The sequence below is a fragment of the Fulmarus glacialis genome, unplaced genomic scaffold (assembly GCF_000690835.1).
Source record: "Fulmarus glacialis isolate BGI_N327 unplaced genomic scaffold, ASM69083v1 scaffold7982, whole genome shotgun sequence".
Lineage (NCBI taxonomy): Eukaryota > Metazoa > Chordata > Aves > Procellariiformes > Procellariidae > Fulmarus > Fulmarus glacialis.
The window spans coordinates 1-21,424 of record NW_009197101.1 but is presented as its reverse complement, the minus strand read 5'-3'; the positions used below and the strand labels follow the sequence as shown (position 1 = coordinate 21,424).

The window sequence follows — 21,424 nt, the reverse complement described above, 5'->3', positions numbered from 1 at the left end:
TAATGATTCTATGATTCTATGATTTTGACAGCATTTTACCTTTCCTGCTCCCAATCCCTAACAAACCAAAACGTTCTGCTCTACAATGCCATTTCCCACCAAACCTCCCCAATCAGATCTCTACTCTACAGGCCATGAGAAATAATTCATTAAGGAACTCACTTACAGTTATATCAAAAAAAAAAAAAAAAAAAAAAAGAAGAGGTTGGCAAGGACTGGTTGTACGCAAACACAATGCCAGAAGAGATCATCTGGCCACCTCATTTCATTGCAAAAATCAGTTTCCTCCCAAGGGAACATGAAACCATCCATAACAGAAGCTGCAACAACCTTTAAAATCCCAGCTGATGGGAGACACCTGCTTTACATTGTGCACACACTAGTAACTTCTGAGCTTACGCTGCTGCCCAGATGCATGTGTCCTTGTTAAAAAAAAAAAAAAGACCCTAAACCTAATTTACACAAGGTCAAACGGCTTCATCTGTGTGTATCTACTTATTGCACACATTTTTCTGATAGATCTTCTATCCCTTATCAGGGAAACACAACGGAAAGCTACTAAGGGAAAGAAGGCAGATGGTGACAAGACAGCAAAAGTCGTAATGAGATCTCTCAAAGAAGACAAACAGAAGCTATCTGAAGCTTAAGATTGTATTTTTTCAGCTTTCTTTCCTAGCATCAGCATGTAAAAGTAGATTTCAACAAATCCTAGCAGCAGAGAATAAAAAATTCAAATATATGCAAATACATAAATAGCACTAAGAAGGTATTTTTTGTTGTGGAGTTTGGGGTTTTGTTTAGTTTTTGGGCTGGGGTTTTTTTTAGTATTGCAAGCACCTGTCTGTTAGCCATCTCTGGTGACAACTTTCCAAGACAGCATGCTGCTACACTGCTGATGCAGCATTCAGTATGTGTCAGGTTTCTTTCATGACTGCAGCAAAGTGTCGCTTCCCATCTAAATACAACATGGACTCTGAAATAAGGTGGAGAAAAGAGAGAACCACATTAGTAACTTAGTATCAATACTGGGCAACTACACAGAATGGTAAGATTAAGAAGCAATCCACACTGTCATCAAAGCATAAAATAAATGTGGTTTGCCATGAAATCCTGTTAAATTCTTCAAATGCCAATAGTTCACCTTCTAAAATGACCAACGTTCCAACAGAAAGCAAGCTGTCTTGTCTACAGAATTATGATGAGAATGCATTAATTGGATACTTGCCTCCATAAGTTTTGGGGACAACCCGTGGGACCTCATTTTCTGATATAAATGTAAAATGGAAGATATTGGTTGTCTGGTGCTCCCTGGTATCTGCATCATAAACCTCACTGTGTACTCGAACCTGGATGTAGTTTTTTTCCGTGTAACAGACCTACACAGTTAAGATAAAAGTTATAGTTCGTAATTTATCACTGGCGCTGAAAAACTGTAACAGACTTCATTGCACTGCTTAACAAGAAAACTCACACACTCTCATAATGCACTGTTCATTATCAGTGATTAACAGTGACTACAGCAAAGATAAGTTTTTCTCCTTTTCAAAAATAAATCAACTCCCACCTGTCCAGAAAGCAGTAATAAGGATCCAACCTCAACTGGCCTCTGAAACATGATGTCGTCAACGGATACGATAAAAGGTCTGGAACCCCTGAGCAAGAAAAAGAGAAACTTCTTCTCAAGAACAACAAGGGTGTTTGGAGAAATTTAAAATATTTCATTGTCAGCATTTTAATGAAGGGTTACTAGAAAATAGATCTCAAACACAGCCCACAGAAGTGCTAGAGAATTATGTCATCACCCAAGACAAAAATAACTGGAGGAAACCTCTCACACGCATAAAAATACACACTCACTAGGGATACATTATTGCATCATTATTGTATCTTATGACTTACACTTGCTAAGCAATCTTCATGCCATCATTGCTTAGGCCTCAGTTTTGCAAGCACTGACATAAAAACATTTCACTTTCTATCAGGCTGTGCATGCTCCATTAAACTTATGCATAGATCTTTGCTGGGTGATGACCTCAGTCACATTTTCTAAGCACAAGCAGTTACTAGAAGTTCAGAAACGATTCCTCTTGTGTACAGAATGAAAAGATGTAGCATTTATTTGATAGAATGCCTATTTTACATGGTTAGAAAGAAAACTTAACTTCAAAAGTCTCAATAGCTTGGTAAGATAAAAGAAAACAGAAAAAGGATGTATTTTCTATCCTGACATGTAATGCTTAAAAACCACACTCCACGGAGCAAGATCCAAATCTATTTATGCAAATATAACAGATGGTCTAAGTAAAATAGTGCTCTGCACTAATAGTGCAAGATTCTACTAGACATCTAGGTGTTTTCTACTCAGATTGTCATTAGGTTGGTTAGCTTGGCTTCCCAACTTATATATATATGTGCACAGTGCTCTGGATTATATAAATATTGCAGGTCTACAACTCACCCATAGCTGCAAGCAGTTGCCCATCCCACTTCAAATGCCTTTCTCATCAGAAAACCTCCAAAGATCCTATTGAAGATGTTCCGTTCCTGTATGTAGAAACAAAAATCAAACTGCTAGATTACATATATTCTTTTCAAAGCATTGTGTTGAAGTCTGCACTTCAGTTCACAGTATTTAACAGAACTTCCAGCATCCGAATGTATAAAAAGCACTACTGAAATGCAAAAGTCCAAATGGCTGAGGCAACTTTACTTAATAGGAGCTCATCTGACTCATTTGACGACGTAAGATAAAAACTCAAAATTTTGTCAGCAACCAGAAGTCCAACTTAAACACTTTGCAAAGGAATTTCTTTACACAAAATGGTCTGGTAAGAAAACAAAGTAATTAAAAATCTTCTATTTTGAAATGGCAATCCATACAGATAACAGAAAAACGGCAAAAGAAACTAAGATCTAAATACATTGCAGGGACTGCAGAACTGAAACAAAATAATGGATTGACTAGTCTTACAAAACTGTTTCTGTAATACATCAATATTTTTCAAAATACCTGAGGATGGCAAATCTGTAGGCCTTTTAGCTTTGCATCTTCCATCCACACTGAATTGGGTGGTAATTTACGACTCTGGAAACTTACTGTCCTTTGGAAGAGACAACAAACTTTATAGCCCACATTAGCAGAATTCAGCAAGTCAAAAATGCACACATAGCAAACGCAGACAAACACTTAAAAAAACCAAACAAACAAACAAACAAAAAAACCCAAACCACCACAGAAAAACCAACAACAAAAACAAACAAACAAAACCCCAGAAATCCTATCACTAAAAGCTGTTCCAACTGACCTTGAAGCCTTATCTAAAGTGATACTTTGATTTGTTACTGCAATAAGCCTACGCTCCTGATCTTTCAAAAACTTCTGCTAGTGTTCAAGCTTATGCAAATGAACAAGCTCGAGAAAGGTACATGAAAGAAAAGATGAATCACAACCACAAAGCACACACTTTGTCAGAAAAACCTTAACGCCTTACTCTGTTTTTTAAGTCATAACATGAATTAAAAGCACACAATGAGCTAACAGAGTCATTCAACATCAAACATGCAGACAGTTTGAGGTTTTCAAATCCAGACAGAACGTGTACAAAATACATCTGCTAATTTTAAGGGAAACCATTTCTCACTTTGGTAAACAGCTTTGAAAATAATAATTGTATAATTTTAGTAAGTTAAAGAAATTATAAATTATCCACAAATACAACATTGCACTAATGTCATTAGGCATTTTTCTATCACCATTGGCACTGGACAATTTCACACAAATCTCAAATATAAGAGAAGTACGTCAACAACATCTCCCTCAAATAATGTTGTCAGGTATTATATTTCAAACACATTGCAAGGTTACCTGGTCAAAATATGGCCAACTCCTGCCCTGCATTTTTTTTTCTAGATATCACAGCAGAAAACTCTTAGATTGTGCAAGTCACGTGGCTGCAAAACCATACCATTCCCTTATTTGGTTAAACATCATTAACCTTTTTCCTCAAGATTATACCTAACAGCTTGCTCAGAAGCTCTTTGTGCTTACATTGTCACTTCCACCATCTTGGCACAGCTAACACTCTTTAACGACAGAAGACTCTCTTAAGAAATGCACGTATCGCATTAAAGTTTGTAGCTGTGTTTCAAATAAAATGCCACAGAATTTAGATGGTGAAATGGGAAAACAAAATGCGTGCATTTGTTCCAGACTACCCTCTTATGAGCACCCGCTCAAAAGGCACATCACTTTTCTCTTTCATAAGACTTCAGTTCTCTTCCACCCCTCCCCTTCTTGCCTTGTGTCCAACGTATCAAGGAATATGTCATGAACAATGTTTCTTTCTTCTGCAGTGGGAGCCATTTTCAGTAATGAAGCAGTGCTGAAATCAATCCTCTTCAGCTTGTTCGCTAAACATAAAAAAAAAAAAAAAATCGTATTAGAGTTCAAAGGAAAAAAAATTTGGCTTGGCTCTGAAGATTTTAACCTGGAATCAGCTGTCTCTTTCCTTTTTTCTTTTTCCCCCTGTAAGTTAAAAGCTGTAATTTCACAGTCCCATAGATTCAAACAGAAATTTGGCTTTTAGAATTGACTGCATCAAAGAAAAAATAAGGCAGAAGTTCACTGTTACCTCACCAATGTGATGAAGACCTTTTATACATATACTATGATACTCACCCACCGCTCCTACAGAAAACTTCAGTACTCCCGTCAAAGTACAGAAAAACATATCAAACAAGAACGCCTGCAGAACAAACAATCTTCTTCAGGTTTTACCAATGATACAAGAATGCAAATTTATGATAGAACTCATTACCATTCAATCAACCACAATGACTGAAATTTTAGCTTAAAAGATCTTCTGTTCAGTTTATTCCGTCTTTAATGCTTCTCTAACTCTCTGCTTTAAAATTCCAGCTTGAAACAAAAGAACATGGAGCTACACACTCCTTCCCTTGCTCTCCCCCTTTCTTTTTCTGAGTTTCTTTCCAAAAGGAACATGGGCACCCAGACAGGTAAGGAGCTGTGATGCAGCCAGCAGACCCATCATGGGGGCAATCAATCAGCCAGAGCATTAGGAAAGCCTGTGCTGCATTCATGTCTGAAGTGGAGCAAGCATCCTGGAAACAGAGAAGTCTAGGGGGGCGTGCAGAGCACATCAGGAGTGCCCTTGTCTGTCAGTTTAGCCAAAGTGTTTCCAAGAATGTAATAGCAGGCTTTTAAAGTCTCTTACACTACTGACACACGAGACAGAACGAAAATCTGATTTTAAACAAACTAGGAGCATTTCTAAGCAGCAGAATTTCTTAAGTCTATTTCCTTCCAGCTACTAAGTTGAACCTGAGGCAGATGTGCATACTACCAGGAAGTATGACATACATTCCCCTTGCTTGAAGATTTCTTCTTCCTCAGGGGTCTCAGGAACGAGTGGATTAACAAATGCTGGCCTATGGACAGGAATTTTTTTTAAGTTACAAACATTGTAAGAATTTGTCTTGTGAATACATTATAAGTCTTTCATGTTTGCTTACACACACACAAAAGATGAAAAGACATACACTTCAGGTAATGTGGCAGCTGCCAAGAGAATATCATACTAGCTTTAACTTCGAAGAAGCAGTTAAGTGATCCAACCACTATCTAGTATAATTGAGAAAGAGTAAGCGATGTATCTATGCTTCGTAAAGAGAGAAAACTGTACCCACAGATTATAATGAAGATTATTCAAGCAGAAAGCTGCTTAGAAACTCAGCAAATGAAGATGTGATGATCTAGGATAGTCTAAAAGAGTTACACAAAACTTGAACGGTATCATTCTTGCTGGAATAGAAAGAGCACACTGCCATAGCTAGCAACTGTTCTTACAATCTACACATTCCCATGACAGCCTTATCAATAGCCAAAAGCTGTTTACCACATGTACTACTTATCAAAGAAGATGATGTGAGGCTGCCTTGAGTACAACTTTGCATGTTTATTTTACTGCACAAAGAAGTTTACTCTAACCTAATTATATAACGTTAAATTATTTCTTTTCACAAGGCAAGGCAAATGCTTATTTTCAAGAGCCATTCTTCCCCATAATTTCCAATTACTGTTTTACCAATTACTATTTTTGCCAAACAGTTCACCTCTACCCCAAGCCTTTACTTGGGCTGGTGACAAGAGGCATGCATTTGCTTGGAACAAACTGCTCTTTCCTGGCTTGCTAAAGCTCTGGATTTTGGAGACACACCAGCTCCTTCTCCATCACAGAGCTCATTCTCCCTCTCCTCAGCTCAGGACACATCTACTCCAGCTCTCCTGTCCAAGCCCCAAGCTGCTGAGATGCAAGTTTGCTGTGGTCCAAAAGCCACACAACCATGTTTCTGTGGCACTATAACCAACCTAACATACCCCGTACCTCTCTGAAAGGTTTCTACCTCACACAGAATAAATACCTTCCTTATATGGACAGAATGCTTCCAAAACACAGCTGGCTTGTGACCAGCTGGCTTGAAGAACAGACACTGAAGTTTGTATCTATCTGCACAAGTCCCCTGAGGCTTGTCCTCAGTCAATCTGCTAGTGCATAATTACATCAGATTTGGTGTAATTCTTTTGCAAAATAAGTTCTTAAAATGGGAACCATAAATATAAGTATTTTTTAAAAATGTATAGTATGTTAATGGGTTCTAAAAAAATCTCATAAATCTGAAGGAAACCAACCTAATAACTACGTCTAACGTTATCAGGACTAAATAATTATGTCAAGCAAAACCCCTTCATTAAATACAGGCAATTATTTAAACTAGTTAGAAACAGAAAATTGTTTATTACTTTTGCAGGCTATACAAGAAAGAGGTAAGAAATACAACTGATTTTTCTGGTGCTGGAGTCATAAACCAAAACAGAAACTGAGCAGCCTGTTAGTTTAATGACTAAGGATTACAGAGAGCGTAAAACTAGGAAAATAAGAAAGTTGGGGTTTTTTTCAAGTTCTGTGGGAATACTTATCAGTTCCATGTTACCTACATAAGCAAGTTTTAGGCTGAGTTATTCTGATGACACCTATCGTGTCTATTAGGGAATTAATGGCATTATTCACTCAAGGACTATTTAACCATTGAAACTCAATCTTTTCCGTTTTTATAGCAAGAAAGCAATTAATTGTAACAACTACTACTATGCAGATGGGTTTCTAGCAGACTCATTCACTTCTGCATTCATCAGGCCAGTCATTCAAACACAGGGAGAATCTGTTAAAGAAAAGGGTCAGATCCCAAGACTAACAGCAATTCCCTGTATCATCTGACTGCTGAAATCGATGCTCTGAAGCTTGCCACAGGAAAGTGAAACATCAGCAGAAAACATCAAATACGTGATTTATTTATCACCTACACTATATGGCTTCTACACATACATAGCAAGCTGCCATGTTTGCTATTTTCACCACAGCAGGAGTCTGAAAACTATTTTCCTGTTCTAGAAATTACCGTTTATTCTCTGGATCCCGGGCCACCATGACAAAGCTTGCATCTAACACAGGGCTGTAATCACCATCATGTAGCTAAGAGAGACAGGAAACAATTATATTTTTAAACTCTAAAATTGTAAATGTGCTTAGCAAGTTGACAGCAACTACGCCATCACACTGTTAATGTTGTTTACTTTCACGTTCTGTCATCCCTTCCAAGATCTCTCACAATAGGTCGAAGACAAAGAAATAACACAAATTAAAACTCTAGTTTCTGGAATTCTGCAATGTAAACATTAAGCAGGGAATTCTTATTAACTACTACTTTCAGCTGGGAGGGGAGGAAATCAACACAGGCATTCAAAAAGGACCCACTTACCCTTTATTCTGAGAAATGCCAAAACATTTTTTGTCAATACCAAATTGCCACTAACACCAGCACTGCGAGGAGTTCAGACAAAAAAGGTGTAACATTATCTTCTATATCAGAGATGTTACTTAAGGAGACCAACTCAATAAAAAAAAATTTACCTGTTTATCTGAATTATAGCCACTAATATCACTTAAGTGTTTATAGCATATCTTTGTATACTCTAAATAATTAAATAACTGAATTAATGTTTCAGTTAACTAGTGAATTGACAGTAAATATTAATAGAAATGTTAAGGATTTTTAATTGAATTACTAACATTCCTTTTGCTTACTGCACAGTGTATCCTAGTTACACCCTTCATTTACTTTATTTTCTGTTATTTAGTATTTAATAACTTATTACAAAAATTATGCTACACAGTAGATAAGATGAACACAAGAGATACAATTTAATACTGAATCTGAATACTGATATTAAAATTTATAAATCCATAAAATGCAAAGGTATAAGGAAAATAAAGTTTTTCAAAAGCAAGGAGAAATTTGTTTAAGAACATGCAGAGCACAGCCACCTATTTTTTTCTGTAGGAGTACTGTGCTGCAGTTTAATTACAAAATGCTAGTTAAGAAAAATGCATGTCTTGAAAGAAAAGTTAGCAACAGAGTATCTTGCTACACCTACACTACTGGAAGTTGTCTTGATCTTGAAACAGTAGGGCTGTCTCAAGCCCTTCAAAAACAGTTATTTGAGAAAATATAATTTAGATTGCTAATGTCATCATCCAGAATTCTCCCTGAAGCACCTCATGCCTGTCATAAGATGGAGAGAAGTCACAGGAACTAACCTGTAGCATGTGCATCTTCACTTCCATTGAGGTCCTCCCAACCCATGAAACATTGCCTGTGAATTTGATGTCACAGTCTGGATATATAATCTTCTTGCACAAATCTACAGACAAACAGTAGACGTTACTGGAGACAGATCACTCATATCTAATATTGGAAAGACTGGATTCTCTAAGACCTTTTTGTGTTCTGCAAGTGGCAACACATGCAAAGACAACCCAGAAAAGACAGTTGTTGCAAGGGACCCCACTGCTAGCCTGCAACTTCTGTAAAGCCAGAACAGAAGGAGGAAGTAGGCATACAGGTGGCAGAGGGATGGCAGACCCATGGAGGTGGTCAGCAAAACATGTGACACAAGCAAGGTCCAACTCCACCATAAAAAATGCTGTTCAATAATGAAGCTAGTAAACTTACGTGCCAAAATAAAACCAAACGCAAAAGTACAGGAAGCATAAAGGTTGTATTTTGAAGGGAAGGGAAATATGAAATGCTGAAAAGCATCTACAAAACCCTCTTCTCTCCTCCCTTCAACAAAAGCCACAGTACTCAGAGTTCAAAGCCAAAACAAGATGAAGTGAACTAGAACAAGATGGAGAGGGAAGAAGGTATGGGAAGGCAGTAGCTGCTGAAAGAGTAAGACAAACAGATGAAACCATTTCTACTGACCAAATTGCCACTTACTGATTTTATCCACCAGAGCTGTAACTATTGATAAGGGAGACCTTGGCTGCATTTCCTGCTTTGTGTGAGTGTAGCAAATAAGAACTGTGGAGAGACCAAAAACAGAGTCAGCTCTTTAACAAAAACTTCAGTGGAGCAGATCAAAGCCATCTTTGTGAAGCACGAGAAGTACCTGCAAAATACAAACTAAAGTATCATACACACATTGCACATCAGTAGGAGTGCACGACTTCCACATTTTCATGTATGTAACTCACAGGTTTGCTACAAAGAAAACAGTGATTCAGCAGCTGTCTCAGTTATATGCGTATTTACTCACTATAAAGAGAAATTTAGCTGAGCACTTTAAATCAATCCATCACTCCACTTCCAATCCAACATAATCTCTTCCCTCTACCCCCGTAGCCCACTGTCTCAGATCCTTCCTACTTTCTATTTTGATTTCATGCAGGTTGTCCAAGGATACATGCTATCTGAAGACTTATTTTCAAATACTGATTCCTTTAAAGAGGTGCAGATTAGATAAACTGTGCCTTACAGGCATGAAAGCATAGTCAGAGTTATTTATCACACTGTAACTACTACTAGCCAAACCACTATTTAAATTAATTAGCTCTACTCATAAGAGCACATCCAAGAAAACAGACTCCTTAGAGTAATACAAGGCTGCAAAGATTTTTTTTTTCTACTACTCATGTGATTTTCACTCAACAGGGATTTCCATAATCAAAAGTATCTGTTTGTACTTAATTAGATAAGAGAGAAGGAAGATCTCTGTCCTTCCAGGTAATCTAAGATTTTTTTTTCCCCTAAAATTACTGAAGTCACAATTCTAAAAACTGTTATGCCTATCAACTCATGCCATCAATATGATTAGTAAGAGTCTGAATGGGATTTATCTGAGTCCTATTGCCAAAGACAAAATCTAGAAGTCGATCAGACTTTTAGGCAGTACATCTGCCGAGATCACAGAATATACTTGTGGGGAGGAGGGGATGAAACAGTGCATTTTCCTGTGAAAACTGCTGACCACCATGCTGAATATTGTGTAATTAGGACAGAATCTTGATTAACCCAAAACAATACATCCCCAGTGGAACTGACTGAAGCCTAGTATGACTACAAACAAGGCAAAGGCACTCTGTGCTGCAAAAGGAAAAACCTAAGATCTTCACAGATTTCCAGGGAAAACAAACAAGGCACAGAATGAAAACCAGCCTCATCTCATCTACCAATGGATGGTAGCCAATAGTTTCACGTCTCCTTTTCTAATTCAGGACAGGTACTGAAGCCACTATCTTCCACATCCCAGAAAGAAATATAAATCATCTAGCTATTTGGTCTATCCTTGATAGATAGGTGACATGCATTCACTTGTTTCCCTGCCTTCTTCAATTTTGCCCATCTGGGCCCATAGAAGGTCTTTCTTTCCTGCCAAAAAAACTGCTCCGTTCAGAACTTTCCCTTAATAAGCACTTCTTCTTTGTCAAAAACCTCCATCAAAATGCTCCCAACCAGCTACAGAACTTTGATGAAGAAGGAAGTCACCTGGTGACATTTTAAGAGAAAAGTATCTCCAAGTTATGTTAACAACCTAGCACTTATTTTAGCTGCAAAACAAAAGTCAAAGATCTTGAACTTTTAAAGACCATGAATAAGTGAAAAGGAGAAAAAAATTAAGAAAGCTAACTCATGAAACAACTGAGTTATTTTTACCCTTGACATCAATGTGGAAACAGAATCCAAGAATCTACAAGTGTTTTTCATTTGTTCTCTATGGATACATTCTGTTCTTTCTAGATTATACTCCCTTCTCCCCAAAGGGAAGATTAAAATATTTGCACCTCACTATCTGTTGGGTTTTGTGGTGGTTTTTTTTTTTAAGAGAAAAATCATATGTTTTAATTAGAAATAGCACACACTGCAAATTTTTTCTGGTTTAACACTGAATACAGATTCATAATATAGGATCATTTCTCAGTAAATTATTATTGTAGCTGGTCCCTTACAAAATTGGCACAGGCAAGAAGCTGAAGCTGAGCAATTTTGCTTCTGTCTGTTCTTTATCATCCTTCCTTCTCTTTCTTTTTTTCCTTCCCCTTTGAGATAGCACATTGATGTGATTCCCTCCCTGAGGTCATACTATATCATACCAAACAGTGCTCAACAGTACTCAAACTCACTTTGTCTGCATTACTTGTGCATTCTTTACAAGGGCATAGATACATACCTCCTAAACTGTCAAGATCTTCAAGTATCCTTCCAAACCTGTAAGATACGTTTTTTTGACAATTACTACATCCATAGTAAATAAAAGTTAACACTTTCTATATGTGTAACGTGGTTGCTTTGTTACCTTACACTGTTGTGTACATTCAGGTACTTTTCTCTTATTTCAGGTTGACTTCCTAGAGGCAGAATAACTTCCAAGTAGCTATCCTTCATTCTCCTAGGAGGGAGATCTTCCTGCCGTTTTGCCAGTAAAGTATGAAGAGCTTTTCTTTCTTGCATTGCTTGCACATGATCCCTGGTAAGAAAAAAAACACTCCGTCTGAAGTATGACAACAGAACCGCAACCCTAGATAAAAGATGTCACATCGAAGATTATCAAAATGAAAACAAAAAAGTAGTAAAAATAGCAAGACACAGTAAGTGTGCCTTGAAAAGAAAGTGAAATGCACATAATGAGATTCACTAAGCAAGACTACTGCAGAAAACTTTTAAATAGTTTTGTGTACAACTGGCAAGCCCATACTTTGCACTAAAGAGATGAACAAAATTTATCTAATTCTGAATGCTACCAAAATGGTTCCCCTTGAAAAGAACAAATCAGACATAATTTAACCTATGAGGTTTTGTGCATATTCATGTCTTCCATAGCTACTGTATCACAACTCTTCCTGCAGTGCCAATTTTAAAGGACTGACTGCCAACTTACAACCTCTCCCAAGAAGTAAAGCAGATGTATAGTGTTGTTTAGTGCTAACAACAAAGAGAACTAATCTGCTAAGACTTGCTATCATCCACAGGTCACTTCTCCCTTTACAGCACGAGTTCATACAGCATACACTTGATCAGCAACCTAAAGGAAAGGGAAGATTAATCTATTTCTCTCTCTCTTCCTACCCAGTCATCTTACGACTATACAGGAAAGTTATAGAAAGAAACAATACAGAAAAGGGAGCACTACCCTTCAGAGCTGCTTTTCCAGCACCACCAAGTCAGAGGGGTTGCAACTCTCACAAGGGAGTAAGAGCCAACTTATTGTCACTTCTTTCCAATCTACCAAGTTGGTTCCTTACACAGGTATCTACGAGATATAACAATCTTACCTAACATTCTCTCTTACCTGTTCCTCCAAAGTGCCCTCCCCTTAAAAGTGCAACCTGACTGAATAAAGCAAGTATTTCATAACATCCCTAGAATCAACAACAAAGCGTTAAAAACCTAAAGGTTAAACATGCAACAGTTCTGGTATAAAGCCCAGGAATACGCAAAACTATGAATCCATTTCATAGAGCAAGAGAAGGCATAAAACACTAAGTAACTGAAGTTAATTTTAAACTCGTGAGTATGTGCCATTCATTCAGTTGTGCATGCTGCATTGCTGAGATCTGAGTGCCAATGTGTTTAACAAAACCAATTTAAAAAAAAAACTGAACGAAAACAACAGAAAGAACCTTTTCACCAAAAAGAAAATTTGTCTTAAGTTTTGACTTTGGATGAATTCTGGGTATTAGCCATTTACGATGAAGACTTTTTTGGCTTGAGTTTTATTTTTGGAAGAGGAGAGGCTAAAAGCAGTCAAGCTTCAACATATTTATATTCCCTCTTTTCTGTTTAATAATTTTTTGGGAAATATGAATAATACACGATCAAAGAGAGTACAAGTCTAGCAGAAAATTTCAGTTAGTTTTGTTTCTTTGTTTGTTTGTTTTGAATATGAAATAGGTTTACCTCATCTGGGCAACATGACTACTGCAGAGTTCAGAGAAAACAGAAAGATAACAACCTCCTCCAGAAGGTTAATGTTTGAAGTTATGCCACTGCATAGAAATAGAATATACTAGATGACTAAGGAAAGATGCAATGTCCAAAATGATGCACCTTTATGCTTTTTGAAAGATTTGTTTCCAAGGTCTTTCAGTGAAAGGTTTAAGAGAAATTAATCAGACAGTAAATCAGAAATTTATCTACAAACACAGAGAAACCAAAAAATAAAAATTTAACTATATTCTGTTTTCACCAGTCCCATCCTGGCTCCTCTGAGGTCAGCAGCAGAACTCTTCTTGACTTCAGCTTCAGAATGTACTCTTCAATATACGGAAGTATTAGGCTCAAGGCAATAACATTTTTCAACAGATAAATACTGTTACAGACTGCAGTCCCAGTCATACAGTAACAATACTTCATCTAAGTATTAAGTAATACCTGCCTTAAACATTCTGAGAAATTACATTATTTATTTCTGAAATGGCCACGACCCTATCTAGACTATAATTAGCAATGAACAGATTAATAGTTTTAATTACAATTTAAGTACAAAACCAGAATAAATATATAAGCAAGATATTTATTTCTAATACAAAATACCACCGGCATTGACAAGAGAAATCACGAACCGAAGTTTCCTTTTAGCAAAATTAACGGCCGAACGCATTCCTCCAACATGCACCTCTCCCCTCTCCCAGCAACCCAGACGTACGTGCATCAGTCCTTCCCTAGTTCCCATTTCGGGACCCCTATCAAGGTATTCTCTTAGGTTTGTCCTCTTTAGTCATTCTGTGGTCTAACTCGATTAAAGCACTGGCTGTTCAGTCTCCACGTATATCAACTCCTTGTCACTCCATTTAAAAGTGGGATCTCAAAGGCTACGTGATCCATGTCCTCCAAACCTCCCTATATTAAACCCATCATTCTCAAGCACTCCCAGCTATGGGCTCCACAGCTTTACTTCTTCAAGGTAGTTGAAGTATACAGCACTCTGCAAACCATTTCTGCTGTATTTTATACAGCACAAGAGACGTACCTATCTAAGACATACCTATCACCACTGCTGTGGTGATTCTGGCTTCAGTCTGCTCTCCTTCCAGGGTGGGGGCAGTGGGGGAAAAGAAATGGATGGAAGATCAGATTTGACCAGAGCCCTCTCAGATCTCGATCCTCAGATGGTATTTCTATACGGCATGGTTTCTCCCCAGCCATTCTGGGCTGCAGGAAAGGCTGTTTTAAAAATCAACTTCTAGAGCCCTTTTCAGCTGACCTATCAAAAATGTCAAGCCCCCTCATTCTTAGATACTAGTATTAATAGGTAAAAATTAGCTTCCCAGATTCAGGCATTTTCTTTAGCGTGCCTATAATCCTGTTTAGACAAACCTAGTCAGAAGGCCTGGACATCAGACACTCCATCCAGACAGGCCTCTCCATTTCCCCATCAGTGCACAAAGTGTGAAACAAGAGCTCAGCAAACACAGCCATAAGAAAATCAACAATCAGTGCAATAAGTATGGGACCAACCAAATTGCAATATGTAATTTCCCCAGACTGCTATACTGACTTATTCAGAATTGTTAACAGTAGAGGATTACAGTCAACTCTGGCTTATTCAACATAACGGAGGGGGAGGAAGGTAACCTGCATAAAGCCAAAACATCAATGATTTAAATTGTATGTAAATTAACCTAAAATTAAGTTACAGTGGAGAAAAGAAATGCCCAAGATGCTCCTGACTAAGGAGACACAGACCTCAAGCTGACAATTTTCTAAAGTGACATGGTTGCTGCTAGACCATTCATAATGCAGCCTGCTTCATGCTGAACCAGCTCAATTGCCTCTGAATCCAGTGCAGGACAAATCCACCATGTGGGTAATGCACCAACAGATAAGTCAAGAGGTAACAACAACATAACATTTCCAGTCAGGCTCCACAGCTCTTAAACTTCCCATCAGATTCAAAGCTAAGGGGAGAATCTTGTAAGCATCAAGATCAAGTATTTTGCTCCTTTGGTGCTAAAGATCTTCTGCAAGAGAAATCTCAGAAGTCTGTGATCCACAAAGTAACAATTCAGAAATCTTGTTTACATCACTTTTTGGCTTGGATCTTTCTTCTTCCTCTGTCAGCAAGCTAACATTGTTAACTTCCACTACCACAACCCTGAGCTCTTCCTGGGTTTCACAAATAAAGTAAAATACATTTAATGTACACTGTACCTCCAGTTGGTAGATGCTCCCACTATATCCCTCAATCTGCTCCGCACTGAAAAAAAAAAAAACAAAAAACCAAAGCAAATCAAGCTTAGTTCTGCAGGTGATGAACGTGAGGTTGCCTGGTGCTAAAAGGCACAATCCTCATCCCAGAACAGAAAAATTAAGCAAATTCATGCAAATAGCAGCCCAGAAACAGAAGTTTGGCCAAATTCACTGATGCTGTTAGTAGGCATATCACAATAATGGGTTGAGTAACATGATTCGGAGGCTTACTGTGTACAGCCAACAAGTGTTTGTTAATGCAATCAAACACCTGCAATGCTAATTAAAAACTGAAAGAGACAGCAGGATCAAGATCAGATTGAGAAATTTTGACGTGAAAATATTTCAGCCTCAACACAAACAAACTATGGAAATAATAAAAATCAGAAAGTCATAAAAGAACATAGAAAGGAACGGTGCAGCTGGGAGACAGGGAATGAGGAGAGTACCTTTTAAATAATCCCACCCATGAAGAGCAGGTAATGTCAGACGATTGCCTGTTGGCAGCAGGGTCTCATAGCCTAATTTTTTAGCAGCCTCAAAGAACACAGTGTCTTTTCAGACACTGAAAACAGGCCTATAAAATTGCTTCTGGCACTGTTTGCATTATCAGAGTTAATGCTAGCTCTGCACAGGTTTTTCCTAAATTTCAAGAATAATCTGCATAAGCAGTTTTTCTACTCCTTCCTCGGATGAGGCTATTAAGTGTGCTAAGGTCCCATCAAATCTATCAAACTACTCCATCACTATCAGGCAAGTGAATGTATGCTATTTGGAAACACCTGAAAACAAGCAGCAACAATTCCCAGGCTCAGAACAGAAGAAAGTTGAGAACTGGATAGTAGGGATTCCTTACTTATTTATGAAGCTTTCTATACAAGGAGGTTCAAATATTAAAACAAAATAGCTAGGGACAGACCAAGGAAGGGCTACCAGAAAACCCCCAAATTTTACAGTGAAACAGAAGAAGGGCTGCTGGTGACTCACAAGCTGATCCTTTATACTTCTAGGTTATTAGACATTACCAAGGAAGGGCTACCAAAAAAAAAAACAAATTTTACAATGAAACAGAAGAAGGGCTGCTGGTGACTCACAAGCTGATCCTTTATACTTCTAGGTTATTGGACATCATCAGACTTGGCACATTCCAAACTAAATGCCTGGTCAGAGTATTCACAGTGATCAGCAAGCTGTCCTGTGAACCCTGGAGCAAGCAGAGCCTGATTTCCTAGGTATTTAAATCACATACCCCTCTCTCAGCCAGATCCACCCGGCTCTGTCCACCTCCTCCCCATACAGTCACTTCAGTTTCTGCTGCTTTCCTGCTCAAGTCCCCACACCTCCACCACTGCAATACCCCTAATCTACCCCTTCTTGTTCCTTCCCCTGCAAGACCTTCAGCTCCCGTCCCTACACCCCCAGCCCGCTCCTGTTTTGCCTGTCCTCTAGATAAGCACCGGCATGAGCTAGCCCGGAGCTACTCAAGGCTGACTGCCAGCCAGCACATAGATCCCAGTCACTTGCCAACTGCCAGCAAACACCATGGTCCGTGGCTGACCCCAACGCTAGCTCTGGCACCCTAACGAACCTTTGATTCGCAAGTCAATTTTCACAAAGCATGTGGAAACGTGTTTCTCCTCGAGATTTGTGATCACCTATTTTGGCTAACATCAAGCAATAAAGGGTTCTGGAAGAGGAGGGGGATGAGAAGATAGGCAGACAAAGACAAAATAGATTGCTTAGGCCTCATTTCTTTAGGAAATTAGGCTAAAAACATGTTTTGAAATCAGAAGAGTTCCACTACCAATTATAAGAACAGAAAAATTTTCAATGAAACAAACTGATTGAAAATCTTAGAGTTGATTTTTTTTTGGAAGGGCGGAGGGGCTGATTCTTTTTTTCTTAAGAAGCAGCAGGCTTGTTTACAGAATAGGTACTACTTTCCTGTTACTCACACTCCACCTGTGAAGCTGCCATAGCATGCATTCGAGCAACACAGTGTTAGCAGAAACACTGTTATAGCTTCTAGAACACAAATCCTCGATTTTCCAACAGTGTGCAGACTGTGCTGGGATGGAGGGGGAATAAACAGCACTTTCTCTTTGTTTAAACCAGGTTCATCTTCCCTTTCAACTCTAAAGAGCTAAAAAGCTCTGAAAAAAATCTTGGGTCCAAACCTGCAAACATGTACGTACACTGTTAGTCCCATTTAATACTTCTGATTTCCGTTTTAGACATACAAGTAAACATTTGTCAGGCTGAGACCACATGATTTTTATTTTAACAATAAAAGGATGAAGTGTAAAAGTGTTTCTAAAATTTTGCCAAACTAAATCTAGTCCATTTTACAGGCTCCCAAGTACATAATTCTTTTTTCACTCGGAAAACTATATTGCTCTTCTAGATATTAATTATTTTACAACAGAAATTTAAGTAAGTAATTAAGCATAAAAATCCATAAACTCTTTCTCTTTTCTCATTTGGCAAATGTCTTAAATGTGCAAAACCATTACAGCAAATGGGTTTTATCCATCATTACCACGTTGCATATTTCACGGTATCTCCTAAACTGTGGTCCGTGGATCATTAATGCCAGAGCAGCAGGGCCCGCGTTTATTTGCACTGTGCTGTGACAAAGGACACAAGGGCAGCTGGACATGGTCACTGCATTCATCTCTGCCAATGAGGTCCATGTTCCCTTGTGCTGGTGCTCCCCAGGCTGCTTCCAGGTTCAGGTAGACCACTAGGATGTATTTTACCACCAGTTTGGGTATAGAGCTTGGTCTGGACTTCAGTGAAAGATGCAGATTCAAATGTCTAAAATGAAGCTAAGTACTGCAGGAGTTGCTATGTAAGAGATTTTGTATCCCACAAGCCTCTTAGAAATGTGTTATCCAGCACGCCACCAGAAGTACAGTGTGCTGACAGAGATCTAGTATAACAATATTGCCACAAATAAGATCAGAGCCATTCACTGAAGGCAAAGACGCTTTAAGCAAGTCGACAGAGAAGAATAGCATTTCGTTTTTCATGAATGCTGAAATAAGGAAAAACAGTAGCTGAGTAAATTTAGCGTTATAGCAAATATTAAAATATGTACAGATTACCACAACACACCATTATTCACATGAATGGGTAAGTGTCCTGTGGAGTGGAAAACACACGTTAGATTAACAATTAAAAACAAAATGCACATTACACCTATTAAGGGGTTACCTGATTATTCTACCTGCTTGAGTACCATTTATTCACATGTTCCTTAATTTTAGTAAGCAACTGCAGGCAACGTGTCCTTCCCTGATTTACAGTCAGTATCTCTGTGTTTTCAACTGAGTTCGTCCTTTCCTCCAAAGCCACCTTTCCAGTTCCTTTGACTACTGGCTCTGTGCAGCATCTGCTTGCAGTGCAATTCCAATCAGCTTGTCAAACTTGGTGCTACCATGTACTGGTGACAAACACTATCAACTTTGGAAAGAATATCTGGGGCATTTTTCAGGAAGTGGGATGAGAGTTTCTCAGAGGAAACTTCCAAAGTCCTGCTTGGTGTAGCCTTTGGGAGAGCCATGGAAGAAATGAGGGCATTCGCAACTGGGACCCAAAGTTGGGAGGAAGCCTGTGAAAAGCTAGTAAGAATAAGTATTTGGTGTTTTGTGAAAGCATGGATACCAAATTAAAGGAAACTAGTTTACCTATCAGCAAAAGTTTGTATAACATTATTTAAATGTTACAATTTTGGAACAGAATCTCAAATATTTACAGTTATTGTAGTCCAAAAGTATTAGTATTCCTTGGAAACAAATCAGAGGCAAGGCCAGGATGGCCTCACTGCTTCACTATTTTTACTGGCCTTCTCGGTGGTATCATTATTAAATATCCAAATAAAAGAACAAGGTAATATTTGCAAGCTTGCAATATTCTGTAACCTTGCTTCTCTCCTTTAACCTCCCAAATTACTATTTATTAACAATAATGAAAAAAAGTTCTGTAACAACGAATAACCCTCATTTTCTCTTTTACTGGATAACCTGTGATTTCTATTTAGAGAACAAAGGGGAAAAGAAGATCTCAGAAACAAGCAGAACTCCATGAAGGAATTATTTGTACCTGGCTCCAGCCCTTTTCCTCCTCCCCTTTTCTCAGTAAATGGGATTACAATGCAAGAAAACTTTCTTAAAAGCTTCTGAAACAGGAACGTTATGGTTTATTACTATTAGAGCACTAAAAAAATCTTTCAACACAAAGCTCTATTGACAAGAGCATTTTCACGAGGCAATGCTGCTGATCTGATTAAAAGATTTCTCTAAGTTTACAAAATTAACAGTACTGACACGTTAAAAGTTCTGTAAGGCATTATTTCCACTCAGTCCCTCCATTTCTTGGCCATTCTCTCCAGTCACCATAGTACTTGTCTGTGCTACGTTGACTTTCTATCTAGAGCCAACTTGAGAAGCAGTTGTCCCTCCAGAAATCTCTTCCAAGACTAGAGAACCAGACGAGCCCCTAAATCTGCAACTTCAATGATTATGTATTTGTTGCCATTAATCACCAAACATTTCTAAATCTTCCAAAGTACAGATAATTTTTTTACCTTCAGACATGTCAGGAAGCACTAAGGAGCCACTGGTCCCAGAAGTGAGTGTCCTAGCCAGAACAGAAGGAAGCTTCCTCATGGTGCACAACCTATAGACAGAGCGGAAGAATTTAGTGTCATTAAAACTAATGCCATAAAAATAATTTGGAGTTATTTTTGGAATGGCACTCATTACTTCAGAAACCCCACTCCTTATTTTTAGCCTGATTTTTAGAACCAGATATAACCAGCACAACAGTGCAAGCCAGCTGAAATTCCAACTGATACCTGTCCTTATCTGAAAACAGGAAGGAAGAATGATTCACTGGTGGTTAACTGTTCTCCTCACTGACTATTCAGATGCCTTGGGACAATCCGCTTAGACCGAACACCAGCTTCTACCCCGTAGACATCCTAACAGAGACGGGGTCTGTGTGCATCTAGGAAATCACCCATGACCCTAACCATACACTTCTGCACTTGGCTGGTGTGCACAGAGGTGGAAGGTGGAATATCCCAAGGGCATCACGAGGCCTCCCTCACAGTCCCATTCAGCTAAGCCTGGTCTCCTCCTCCATGTTCTGCTGCAACTCAGAACAAGCCTAAAGTGCTGGATATAATCCTCTTAGCTGTTCAGCAAGAAGGGACAACCATGAAACCCTTCAGAGAATGTAATCCGCCCAGCAATTCAGCAAGTGTTCAACCAGGTAGCAGCCAGTGCAACTCCTCCAGGCAAGCAAAACTCTGGTAACACAAAAATACACAGAGGGTCAGCAGAAGTAAAACCCCTCATGACAGTTCACAGCGTTATCCTGACAAGGAACATGGGTTACCTGTCCCTTAATTTTCTTCAGCTGAGGTGGGGGTTTCACTTCAAAACAAGAAAAAGGCACCAGCCAAAAAGCAGGGCCACGTACACATCTCTCTGTACATACCCCTCACGTACATATCTACAAATACAGACCATGTACACACAAGCTTCCTCTGCCCGCAGGTATACCAGGATTAGTTAAGAGAGTAAAAGGGGACACACAAAAACCCCCTCAGAAGCCAGCAGAGTCTCGTTTGCACGAGATGCCGTTAATGGCGATGGCGAAAGCTCTCTGTAACTGACACAGCTTATGGACTCAACCCGTGCCTCACCGCAAATGACTTCCTGCCCAACCCAGCCCGCACCCCCGCAGGATCTGATCCAGCTTGGTGCCATTCGGACGCTCCCAGCGAGGCGACAGCCGCTCCCCACGCAGA

General features: G+C 38.8%; 1 protein-coding gene across 2 annotated transcripts; it reads right to left on the bottom strand.

The window, feature by feature from the left end:
• Positions 1–810: 810 nt before the first annotated feature.
• Positions 811–20,276, bottom strand: ACOT9 (acyl-CoA thioesterase 9). 2 transcript variants are annotated; one of them, XM_009572413.1, is made up of 14 exons: positions 20,195–20,276; positions 15,568–15,613; positions 11,714–11,884; positions 11,588–11,625; positions 9,358–9,441; positions 8,676–8,779; positions 7,477–7,550; positions 5,381–5,448; positions 4,299–4,410; positions 3,011–3,101; positions 2,459–2,544; positions 1,565–1,652; positions 1,226–1,376; positions 811–973 (listed from the first exon to the last, which is right to left on the bottom strand). In XM_009572413.1, the coding sequence occupies exons 1-14, from the start codon at positions 20,274–20,276 to the stop codon at positions 915–917; spliced, it is 1,254 nt and encodes a 417-aa protein (XP_009570708.1). In that variant the 3' UTR covers positions 811–914. The 2 variants fall into 2 exon arrangements, with proteins under 2 accessions (XP_009570708.1, XP_009570709.1); XM_009572414.1 differs by lacking the exon at positions 20,195–20,276 and adding an exon at positions 18,724–18,733.
• Between the last annotated feature and the right edge of the window lie 1,148 nt (positions 20,277–21,424).